Genomic DNA, 12,594 nt, shown 5'->3' on the forward strand with positions numbered 1-12,594 from the left:
ATGGTGTCCATGGGGCTCCAGCTGCTGGGCTACACCGTGGCTTTCCTGGGTTACATCGGCACGCTGACGGCCACACTGCTGCCCAGCTGGAAGACCAGCTCCTACATCGGCTCCAGCATCGTGACAGCCGTCAGCTTCACCAAGGGGCTGTGGATGGAGTGCGCCACGTACAGCACGGGCATCACCCAGTGCGACATCTACAGCTCCCTGCTCAACCTGCCCGCCGACATCCAGGCGGCCCAAGCCCTCATGGTGAGCTCCTGCGCCGTGTCCTCCCTCGCCTGCCTGCTCTCCGTCGTGGGCATGAGGTGCACCGTCTTCAGCCAGGGCTCGCCGGGCAAGGACCGGGTGGCGGTGGCGGGCGGCGCAGTCTTCGTCCTCGGGGGGCTGCTCTGCTTCATCCCGCTGGTGTGGAACATCCACGTGGTGCTGCGGGATTTCCGCAACCCCGTCCTCCCCGACAGCATGAAGTTCGAGCTCGGGGAGGCTCTTTACCTGGGCACCATCTCCTCCCTCCTCTCCCTCATCGGCGGCTTCATCCTCTGCACCTCCTGCCCTGCCCGGGACACAACCACCGCCTACTCCAGCGCCTACCAGCCCCAGCTGCTGGCGAGCAAGAGCCCCCGGCCCTCTGTCAGCCCGGTGCAGAAGAACAAGAGTGAGGTCAATTCCTACAACCTGACAGGATACGTGTAGTGGCTGCAGGTGGGAACCAGGCTGGCACTTCTCCCGGCTCCTCAGAGCGTCCGGGCTGGCACCAAGGGGACGCGGTAAGAGCAGAGGACACGGTGGCATCGCCCGTGCTCAGCCCTCTCACGTGCTTGGGGGGGTTGACCCCGCTCTCTCCCTGGGATTCTGAGAGCCTTGTGACTGCTTGGAGATCCCAGCTGGTGGCTTACATTGATGAAGGACCCTGAATCCGGCTTCTGTTCCCTACTCCATGCTGCCAGCTCACAGGCAGCTCCTGGCACAGCCGGACCCCAGCCTGCAGCCCCAATGAACCTACCTGGATGGGGGGAGTGGGCTTGTGGCCCCAGGGACCAGCCTGCTGGCCATGGAGGCATCACAGCGGGGTCAAGGGCATGTGCGTGGGTCTGGAGTCACTGCTGGGGAGGTTGAGTGCTGGTTGCAAACCGATGTTGCAATAAATATGTCTTTCTAGCCAGACTGTGTCCCAGCTTTTCTCTAGCACCGAGGGGCCAGCAGGGGGGCTGTGGTGGGGGCCAAGATGTGAAAGTGGCCCTTGCTGTGGCACAGCTGATGGCTTTGTCACCCAGGAGCCCAGGCAGGTGGGAGCACTGCTGAGGGGGAGGAGGGCCACTCCCTGGTACAGTTTGTCCCTGGGCACCACGCTGGGAGGTTGCCATGCACCACTACTGCCAGGGTGCCAGCGGGGGCAAGCAGAGCTCCCTGTGGGCTAATAGCAGGCAGCACCTTCCCTTCTGTCTCCCCTTCTGCAGGTGTGATGAGACTGGGGTGCCCACAGGGGGATTCATTGCCCCTGTGTGCGGCACACCCAAGTCCCCAGGTGGTGGGGAGCTCTGGCACTCCCCCATCCCCATCCCAGTGAGCACTGGCACCCTCGGGGCAAACATGGTCCCAAGGACCAGAAGCAGCTCCTGGCCATGGTATAGGCTGAGCAGCTGCAGAGAGATCTCACAGGCAGGTCCTGAGCCCCGAGGTGCTTGAAGGGCGTGTTTTGGGAGAAAAATGCCACCAGTGAGGCACTGGAAAGCTGCAAGGGATAGGCAGGCAGGAGCCAAGGCTGTGGAAGGACAGGCTGCGTGGCTGCAGCCCTGCACAGGAGCAGCAGCATGACATTCACACAGGCTGCTGGTGGCACTGGGGGATGCTGGGCACATGCAGGAGGAGAGGAGGTGCAGGCCCAGCCCCACAGCCCACCGAGGAGCAAGTACATCTTAATCCATCTAATGTACCACTGCCCCACATGAGAGAACCCCCACTCTGCCATGCCACAGCACAGGGCCACCCAGGGACCCCCTTGCCCTGGCTCTCTGTCCCTCAGGGAGCAGGAGCCCTTGGTCTACCTGCTGACCCCTCATAAAGCAATTTAGATTAGGCCATGGAGAGGAAGGGACCATGCTCCCCACTCAAACGTCACCACTGTCACCCTTGCACGAGTGAAATCATATTTGCTGTGGGGTTAACACGCTCCTGATAACGTTGGGTCACGCTTTCTCCCCTCCTCAGAGAGCAAGGAGCCACACGGGGACCCATCCCCAGGGCGACGCTCACTGGAGGGCACCAGGGTGGATCTCAAGGCAAAGGCCAGAGGCCCCATTTCCATGGCCAAGGGACAAAGCACAAAGCACAGCCTCAACCCTGGACCAGCTGAGTTATTTATTCCTGCCCCGGGGAAAAGAGTGCCCTGGGGCATGCAGGAGGCTTAACCTGCTGGCTACAGCCCCCCAGGAGATGCTGCAAGTTCTGAGGGTCCTTTGGCCATAAATGTTTTGTTTCTGGGCAGCTGGTGGAGAGAGTGGGAGAGAAAATAGCTGGTACAAAAGGTCACACCTTAAAGAGGAGGAATTCCTGGGCACTAGGTCCTTGCCCCTCACCTCCCACCCCTGTCTGCAGGCAGAGGCTGCGCTAATTAAACAAAGGGGCATTTGAAACTCTCCGTTCAGAGCTTGATTGGTGCTGGCCTTATTAATGCTTTAATTCAAGGAGCAGAAGGGAAGTTTCCCCCAGAAGGAGAAGGGCAGCTGGCACAGGCAAGGGCAGGCAGAGCTCAGAGCTTGGGTACAGAAACACCCGTCACACTGGAACAGGGACCAGCCTTTCCCCAGGCCCCCGTGCCACCAGCCCCGCCACAGGGGAGCCCCTGAATTAAGCAGTGGGTGGGGTCAGGGAGGGGAACATTTCTCCCCTCCAGCTTCCCTGACCTTCAATGTGAATGCACCCCAAGATGTAAAACTTGGCTACAGGGTAAGGCAGGTTGACGCAGATTTTCCACTTGGGAAGGAGGATGGGGAAGGGGAGGGGAGGACACTGGGTGCAAGGATGGTTAGTGGTTATCTCTGCATCACGCAATAGCCATGTTCCTCATTATTGATAAACCAGGTTCCTGAGGGCAGCCTGGATGTGGCCCAGCCTCGGGACAGAGAAAACAGGAGCTCAGACTGTCCCAGGGGGCAGCTGTGCTGATGGTGAGCATGAGTGAAGTGATGGAGCTGAGCCAGCCCCTCAGATGGCCTCTTGCCCCTTACCAGCTCAGTGGGAAAAGCTGAGGGTGCTCCAGAATTCCCTGCAGGAAAGGTGCAGGGGAGCCCAGCCAAGTTCAGGACAAGATGGGCACCCAGGGGCAAAGCAGGGGTGGGAAGAGGGCTGGGTGGGAAGAGCTCTCTCCTTCTCAAGCCCTCATCTCACAGGATGGTGTGAGATGAGGAGTGGGGAGCCTTGCACCCCTCACTGGAGGGCCAGGCTGCAGTGACTAATCCCCTGTCATAAGGAAACGAGTCGTTCATTCCCCTCTCCTTTTCTTGCTCTGGATGATGCCTCGATGGAAGAAAGGGGGCAATAAAATACAACGTGCCCTTATCTTCAAAAGCAATAGAGGCACTATAAATGTTCAGTACACCCCAACCGTGGATCAGGGACTGCAACCTCATCAGCTGGTCACGAGAAACATGCAAAAAGTCACGACTTCTTCTTCCAAAGAGGGAACGACTCAGCCCATCTCCAAGGCCCTTGCATCCAGCCCTTGCCCACCAAGCACTGCCCCACAGCAGGGCTCTGCTGCTGCCAGGTGCAAGCAGAGCCTCTTCTCATGCACAGCATTGGGCAGGGATGCCTGGGGAAAAAAGGGCACAGGTTTGCCCCAGACCCACCAGAATCACACACCTCCTGTCTCCCTGGGGCTCTCCATGAGAGCAGAGCTCAGCTCCTTCTGGCATCCCCAACCTGCTTCTCATCCCTGCCTAGCACAGCTGACCTGAAGCAGCAGCAAATAATCCATGCAAGCTCTCTGGGGAGTATCAGGCCACGTGCTGGGAGGGCCCCTCTCTGCTCGCAGCCCCCAGGAATTGCTCAGATAGGAGAGATGGGAGCGGGAAGGAAATTCAGGCCAAGTTCCTGATGGGCTGAGGCACTTGGAAAGGGCCAGCACATTCCTCCACCCTCTCCCCAGCCACAGCACACTCCCAGCTGCCTCCCACGCCGTGTCAGAGCCTCCTGGCCCCTCAGCAAGCCAGGGCTGATATGGAAGATTGCCCATGGCTTTGCAGCAGCCTTTTCAGGAGCAGCAGAGGGTACACAACTGAAAGGGACTGCTCCCAGACACTTCAAATCCTGACTCCCAGGCCGGGCTCAAGTCACACACTGGTGGGAATGGGAGAGGCACTCCCTGCCCCAGCTATGACCCAGACCCCACATGAACCCAGGAATGAGCCTCGTGGATTCACCTCTGGGCATCTGTGGTGCTCAGCTGGCAATTGCACTCCCATTTTAACTCCAAAGGCTTCCTGCCCTCCTGAAGCCATGGGGATGGCCCTGTCTGGAGTCAGGGCAGACAAGCCAGGCTTGTTGGTGCCTGGTTCTCCTGGTCCTGATGGGAGACCTTGCAAGGGAGGTGAGAAACGAGCTCCTCTTTGGAAAAACACCTTCCATCAGAGGAAAAACTGGTGCACAAACTCATGGCTTTCCACAGCCTCCCAGAGGAGACCTGTTTAAAGGCACTTTAAAGGATCTTTCAGTCTTTAAGGAAAGATATGAGGGAAGCAGGGCACACTGAACTCCATGACACTGCAGGGGACAGAGGCCTTTGGGTGCACCAAAGGAGATTGCTAGAAAGCACCTTCCTGTTTGAACAACAGCTCAGAAATCTATCAGGAGGGTTATAAAAGGTGTTTATCTCAGAAAACCTGATACCTGTGCAGAGGACACAGCAGTTTGATCTTCCAGGCATTACATTAACATCACAATCAGATTGTTCCATAATAATTTGAGTCTAATCTCTACCAGAGGAGCTTCAGGTTAGTGATCTCAGCAATCCTCATGTACATGCAATCTGTAGCAGCAAGAAAAGGCTTTGTAGTAGAACCCACATCAATTCAGGGAGCAAGACATACTTTTATAGTGGGACAAACATAAGGTCTTCCAGGGATTTTAACAGAAATATTGGGGAAAACATACTCCATCTCCAAAATCTGCCAAAATCTGCTTTGGAGAATTGGTTTAGAGAATTGCAGAGAAATTGTCCTGCCCCCTCGACAGCTCCACTGCCAAGTGATGGTTCCACAGCACCACGCTGGACAGAAGAGGGGAAGACCAGAGAATCCCAAATGCCTTGACATGGACAAACTGAGCTGCCACCACTTTAGCAAGTCTGCAGAGTCATCCCAGGCAACCTCTGCCATCCTGTCATCCCCATGCTTGAGGCCACCAACATTTTGTCAGCTGCTTACAAAAGCTCACTCCTAGAAGGGGCTCAGACTCCAGGCACAGCTGAGCCCCTCCAGGCTCTCTGCTAAGCACCAAGAGTCTGGAAGAAAGAAATCACCCCATAAGTAGACAAACCAGGGGGGCTTCACCAGCTTTGAGGTTGCCTTTTATCTCTACTCAGAATTTCAGGGTGTGCTTTGGATGAAGTTTTTCCCACACTGGTAAACTAATCTTTCCTCAAGTCAGGTGTCTTTTTTCACAGAACTTACAACACCCTCTATTTCTGGGATGTCCGGCCTGCTAAAAAAGGCTGAAAGCAGAACAAGACTCACGTCAGAAGCAGCATGATTGCCTCGAACTCGCTTTCCCAGAAAAGCTGTCTCTCTAGGTTTCTCAGGTCACTGGAGCAAAGTCCCACAGCACTACCCGGCAGGTGCTCCCAAGATTTCTCCAACAGATGCATTTTCATTACCCAATTTTTTAGCCCTTTCCTTTTGAGGGTGTGGGCACAATTTCAGCCTTCAGTATTTTTCAAGGCATAGAAAAGCCCAGAGACTCTGCAGGCATTACAGAGCTAAGGGCAGACCTCAGCTGTCCCTGGATCCACCACTGTGATGCTCCAGTGCCCTTTGAGCTATTCCAGTACACTTTTACAGGAATGAGGGCACTGCGCTTTGCCTCTGGTTCTTCCCCAGCTGCCACAGAAGCCAAGCACACACCCCACAGAGCACTGGGAGCCTCTGATCCTCCCACGACTGAATGCCTCCTCCTCAGCCTTCTGCCCTTCCCCAACACCCTTTATTTTAATGGTGTTTCCAGATTGTGAACTGGCAGGGCGTTTCACCCCAGGCCTGGCTGCTGGCCGGGACAAGGCTCACTCCACCTCTCTGCTGCCCAGGGAGGCAGCAGGGAAGAGGTATCAGAGAGAAAAACAATGAGCTCCTTGTTTTCAAGGCAAGGAGAGCAGGCTTCAGGACCAGGGACACCCTTGGCAAGGGAAAGGATCTCCCTGTTACAAGGCAAAGCCCCTGGAAGGGGAAAGTGGCTCCCAGAACAAGTCCCCATAGCCCAGCCCAGAGAGCTGCCAGGATCCTGCTAACACACCACAAATTTCCAGCCCCCATGGCAGACCTGTCCCTGTAGCTGACACCCCAGGGCCTGCTCACAAGCAAGGGTCTTGCTGTGGGTTACGGCCTCCTTCCCAAAGCTCAGGAAGTCCTGTCTCCCAGATCTGCTAGGGTGACCAGCATCCCCAGGGGGCTGATTTCTGCCTTGGGACTCTGCAGCTGGAAATAAGTATGTTTTACCTCACAGGTCACAAGCAGATGCAGCTAATCCACCCAACATCAGTACCGAGTAAAATCCTCATGGGGAGTAAAAGGGAATAAGCAAGGCAAAACACAGTGTGAAGGCAGCCCAGTCTTATGTGAGGAGACAAGTTTACCCTCAGCTGTCCTTGAGTGCAGCTGCCCTTTCCCATGGAAAATCTTTGCAAAGCAGGGGGATGGCTGCCCAGAAAACACAGGACTAAAGCTCTCAGCTCAGTGATGGGGTGAAGAGAGCCACAGTGCCTTCAGCAGCGTGAGCCCTGAACACAGCTCTTCCCTGGCTCCTTGCACTGCTGCCTGCCCCTGCACACCCCCCATGCAATGCTGGGATCAAGGGCAGGACAGGCTGGGTCCCCCCCAGGCCTTGCCAGGGCTGCTGGCCACAGCCCCAGGACTTGATGGGGCACATCATGGTACTGGCCCAGTGGGCACCCAGAGCTCTGGGAGGAGGAGGCTTTGCCAGAAAGCCTTATCTCTGAAGATGCCTTTCTGACCTCTTCACCTCCAGTAAGTGTTTATCTCCACTACACAACTTAATCCCTCCCAAACTACTCTGGCAGCAACTCCTGGCACGGGCATTGTTGAGAGAGCTTTGAAAGATGCAGAAGAGAAGTGCCAAGTTTCAAACCCAGGTACTCTGATACCAGCTTATCTAAGGAAAATTAATAGCTGCAGTTTGCCAAGCTACATCCATTTAGGAAATGCTCCATCACAGAACTACTTTGTGTGTTATTTCCTCACACTGAGGAAAACAAACCCGCTCAACAAATGCCAAAAGACCCATGTCTTGCTGTAAGAAGCATATATTTTTGTCTTGCTGCTGATGTCAGACACAGAGATGTGAGAATAGGAAGCTTGCTAACTGTTCACAGGCTGTTGAACGCTTCCATAGGCTCACAGATCTCTGCTGATGGATGCTTACATCAAAGCTGGCCTTTGCTCACCACCTCCTCATTCAGCAAAGGCCATTCCTCTCACTAACGCCTGAGTGTCTGTTTTCTGTACATCACCGTGCTGGTTTTGGCTGGGGTAGAGTTAATTTCCTTCACAGCAGCTGCTGTGGGGCTGGGTTTTGGCTCTGTGCTGGAAACAGGGCTGATAACACAGGGATGTTTGAGTTATCACTGAGCAGGGATTACACACAGCCAGGGCCTTTCCTGCTCCTCACCCTCACCCGTGAGGAGGTTGGGGGGCACAAGGAGCTGGGGGGGACACAGCCAGGACAGCTGAGCCCAGCTGAGCCCAGGGATATCCCAGAGCATACAGCACCACCCTCAGCACATGAAGCTGGGGAGAAGGAGGAAGGGAAGACATTCTGGGTTTGTCTTCCCAAGTCACTGTTCCACGTGATGGAGCCCTGCCTTCCTGGAGCACCTGCCTGCCATGGGAGGCAGGGGATGAATTCCTTGTTTTGCTTTGACTGCACACACGACTTTTGCTTTAGTTATTAAACTGTCTTTATCTCAACCCACGGGTTTTCTCACTTTTACTTTTCCAATTCTCTCCCCCATCCCACCGGCGGGGAGGGAGTGAGTGGCTGCGTGGGGCTGAGTTGCCGGCTGGGGTTAAATCATGACAATCATTCAAACATGTTCTCCTTTCCCTGGGTGGCAGGAATAAACCAGGAGACAGCTTTTACCCCAAGGGCTCGACACATTCCATGAAAAACACTAGAGATGTCTGTAAATAATCTTCTGAAAAATAAGGTCAAGTATGTTAGGGATAAAGTTCAGATCATAGAGCTACTTAAATGGGAGGGAATAAAAAAAGATGCAAAGAGGAGGAGCAGCAGCAGCTAAGATTACACATATGTGCCGTGAAGAACATTGAGATCAAGTCTGAAGGAGGTGTGGACATTTCCTGCTTTAGAAGCAGCTTTGGAGAAGAAAATAAAGGTCTGTCTTTTCACCCGCCCAGGGTAGATGCTTCAAAGGATGATTGGCTTTTGGGATAAAACTTCCTAGAATGGTCAGAAGCATGGATGCTCCCCAAGATTGTTGGCTATTTTGTACTTCAGAAACCATATTTCATGCAACCATAAACACTGGTGCAAGCATCCCAAACACTGGTAAAGCAAAACTTTGGCTCATTGCAATATCCTGGTACAGATTCAATCTCCTCAACAGCTCTAGTGAAAATTAAATATGATTGGAGTGTAGGCCTGTGGCTTAAGGACCAGCTGGAGAGACGTCAGAAGAAAACACCAAACATGAATGAAGGTAAGAAACACTACTTTCAAACCATGAATGGAGGGAGATAAGGGAGCTACCTTCGATCTCAAGTGTTCCCACCTGCAGCACTGACCTGAAAACACAGTAAACAGCACAATCTGAACATGTCAAGAGAGGTCACAGAAACAGCTCTGAAATCTTGAAAGATGAGCTGGAAGTGAAACAGGGTGCAACCAAACAGGAGATCAGGAATGGTAAGCACAGAGACACGTCCTACAGACTGCAAAAAACCCCACAGCTGTATAGACATGTCCTTTCTGCCTCCAGCAGCAAGAGAGAAAGTCCCTTCTGTGGTAAGGTGTAGGTACAGCCCCGGGGGAAATGACGTGGCACAGTTCTCACCACGCAGGATGGGGCTCTCTCTGTCCACATTGCTGTGTTGCTCAGCTCTGACTCTCAGGCAACACACACGGCACACATTTGGTGCTATCACCTCAGCACTGGTTTCTGTCACATGGTCTCGTGCCTTCCCAGGTAAAACAAAGTGTTGGAGTCAAAGGAGCAGCGCTGTGCTGGCCTGGGTGAGAGAATGTACTTCAGGAGGGACAGGGAATGTGTGACTGCAAGGGTGGGTTCTCCTCAGCTCCTTGGAGCCAGTCATTTTATGGCATAAAGGAGGAAATCGGGTTTGATTTATGATGCTTCTGTGCTGGAAATAAGCACAGGCTTGAACAATATTGAACTACTCACACTTGTTCTTATTTTCTTCTCATGAACCATATACTGCAGGCAGCACAGGGAGTTGCAGCATCCTTTGGCTGCAACTGCTCCCCTTTGTCACATCTGGCCGCTCCCAAACCCTTCATCTTCCTCCAAACACCCCATCATCCTCGACATTTCCCAGGTTTAAAGTACGGCCGTGCTGCTGGCTAGAGAAGAGTCCAAGAAAACGAGCCTAAAGGCAAAGCTGCCAGGCAGGACAGCACCGGCTGAAGGAGCTGGGCTCAGCCAGGCTAACGCAGAGCCTTGCAGCAGATCTGACGGCAAGGCCAGCGTCACCACCCCGCCGGCTGTTCCCATGGCTACACGGGAAGATAAATTGAGTTCAAGGAACCTCGTGTCGCTACATTATTTAACAAACAGACAGTCACGCTCAAGAGGAAAACACAGGCGGGGACCCAGTTTAGCAGCTGCGTGGGCTGATCAGACCGATGGATGCCCGAGTGCCTCACGGAGTGGAAGGGCCCAAACCCTGAAGCTCTAGCCCGAGCCAGGCAGGGTGTTAGCCACAAGAAGAGTCCAGCATGGCCACAGAAAAGCCATGCTGGTCCTGCAAGACCACAGCTGTTTGTCCACAAACACAACTAGGCCTTGCACCTGACAGAGCCCTGGATACCTGACCCATTGAGGACACAATCCAAAGCCTGACTTAGGAAAGGAAAGGAAAGGCCACTCCACCTGCAAGTCTGTGTTCTGGCCCAGGCCCTCGGATGGATTCCCAGCAGCACTGGGCAAGTAGGACAAGGAATGTGGGCACAAAGAAAAGCATAGGGGAAAAAAGAGTGTGGAGGAGTTATAGGGGCGTTGAGAGAGATGAACAGGCTTTGAGGGCAAAGATGTGGATGGAGCTTGGAGGTGCTGTGAGGAGCTTGTGTTTGGAAAAAATGGTTCAGCGTGGCAGCAGTGAGGAGAAACAAGAGGGGTCGGGGGAAGAGATGAGGACGGGAAAACAGGAGCAACAGGAGGTGTTTGGCCCCATGACTGCCCTGAGCCAGCGAGGGATGAGCAGGACTGTTCTCACCACACAATGGTGTAACCCAGAGCCTTCCCCAAAATCCTGCAAGGAGGAGCAGAAGGTGACCCGGCTTGGTCTGTGATTCATCAACCAGCTGCAGAGGGGCACGATTCTGTGACTCTGTGAGATGCCAAGGTCCACTGGGCTGCTCTCAGGACCCCTCCGTGGGCAGGCAGAGGGGACACGTGTGGGACACAGCCAGGCCAGCAGTGCCACCACGTGGGAGCAGGTCACCTCGTTCTGCCAGGACACGGGCAGCAAGGCTTCCCGGAGCGTGAAAGAGAGCCTTGGAAACACGTACACACATACATGTATAAATAAACTCAACTCTCACCCTCCCCCCACCCCAGAAACTTAAAAAGAATGAGAGACTTATCCAGAGAAATTTTCTCAGCCAGAAACCTGCTCCTCGCTGGAAGCCAAAAGACTGTGTTGTCTCTCAAGTGTTTTTCAATAATGCCCAGAAAAATAATTCTCTTTTTACCAGGAACTGAAGTGAGACTGACAGGGCTGTAATTACCAGGGTCTTCCTCCCTACCAGTCTTGAAAACTAGGACTTTGGCCGGCTTCCAGTCAGCTGGGACCTCTCCAGACTTCCAAGACTTGAAAAATGATGGAGAGAGATCCTGTGATGACAGCACCAGCATTTTCAGTACCCTGGGAGGAATGCCATCATGCCCCATAGATTTACGTGCATCCAGCTGGAGCAGCAAGCCTCAGACAAGTCCAGTTTTGTCTTGGAGTTTATCCTGCTCCTAATCACAGCCCTCCAACACGGAGCTCTGGGGGTCCCAGGACCCATCACTGATGTTAATGACACAAGTGAAGGCATTAAACATCTCTGCTTTGTCCACGTCCCTGTTTGTGAGGTGTCTGACCTCGTCAAGTGCAGACCAATGTTATCTCTGATCCTCCTTTTGCTGTTAACATGTTTTAAAAAGCTATTTTTGCCGTCCTTCACAGTGCTGGCCAGCTTGAACACTAATCGAGCTCTGGCCACATTAATTTTTCTCCCTGCAATGGTGAACAGCATCGCTCCCATTTTCCCATGTAGCTCGTCCTCACTTCCAGTGTCCATACTCTGGGCCTTCTGTTCCCCTCAGAAACGAGTCCCCTATGACAACAACCTTTTTTTTGTCCCCACAGAAGTGATTTTGATGTGGAATGCAGGTCAACTTGACCTTGTCAACACCTCCAATCTCGATGGAGCATAGTCCTCAGAACTCATTCTACTTGCAGAGCCTTGTATCTCTTACCCAAGGGCACCTGAGAAGGTGGGGTACTCCCAGAAGAGCACCCAGAGAAACGCAGTGTAACCCTTCTGTGCAGCACAGACCACCAGGAACAGCTGATTCCAAGGGAAGGCACCAGCACAGTCAGGAGTTACAGGGAAACAGTCTTAGGAGAAGTTCCCTCTTAGGCACCACTGTACATTTGCTTTGATGTCCTGGAGCACAAGATAAAAATCCAGCATGTACAGGTTTAAAACAGAAATGTAACTATCATTTTTCTGGCAGTCACAAGCACTGCACAGGTGTTTTCACTGAAGTGTCCAATACATTCTTAGGTCCCCATCCTCAGACAGTGCTGCTAACTTAGACATTGCTTCCTTCTCTGTTGAAAAGTGCCTTTATTATCTAGTTTCTAGGTTATAAAAACTTAATTCTAGGCCTGCAGAGCCAGCTGATTTCCTTTCTACCTAGTGATAAAGGCTATCTTATCTGTCTTTATGGAAAGCTGAACTTCAACAGCTAACAGCCATCGAGCTGTATGAACTGGTTGCACCCTGGAATTTGTTATCAGAGAAAAGAATTTTCCTCCAGTAACATACAGATAATTGATCTCCGTCCAAACTCTACCACTTCTCTCCTCTTAGCATTTGAGCTGAAATTTTTGG

General features: G+C 53.2%; 1 protein-coding gene across 1 annotated transcript; it reads left to right on the forward strand.

The window, feature by feature from the left end:
* On the forward strand, positions 1–696 carry CLDN2 (claudin 2; the record flags this gene model as incomplete). Its single annotated transcript, XM_082289392.1, has 1 exon — positions 1–696. One exon carries the CDS (start codon positions 1–3, stop codon positions 694–696), a length of 696 nt encoding a protein of 231 aa, XP_082145518.1.
* Between the last annotated feature and the right edge of the window lie 11,898 nt (positions 697–12,594).

The sequence above is a fragment of the Coloeus monedula genome (genome assembly GCF_965178545.1).
Source record: "Coloeus monedula genome assembly, chromosome: 12".
Lineage (NCBI taxonomy): Eukaryota > Metazoa > Chordata > Aves > Passeriformes > Corvidae > Coloeus > Coloeus monedula.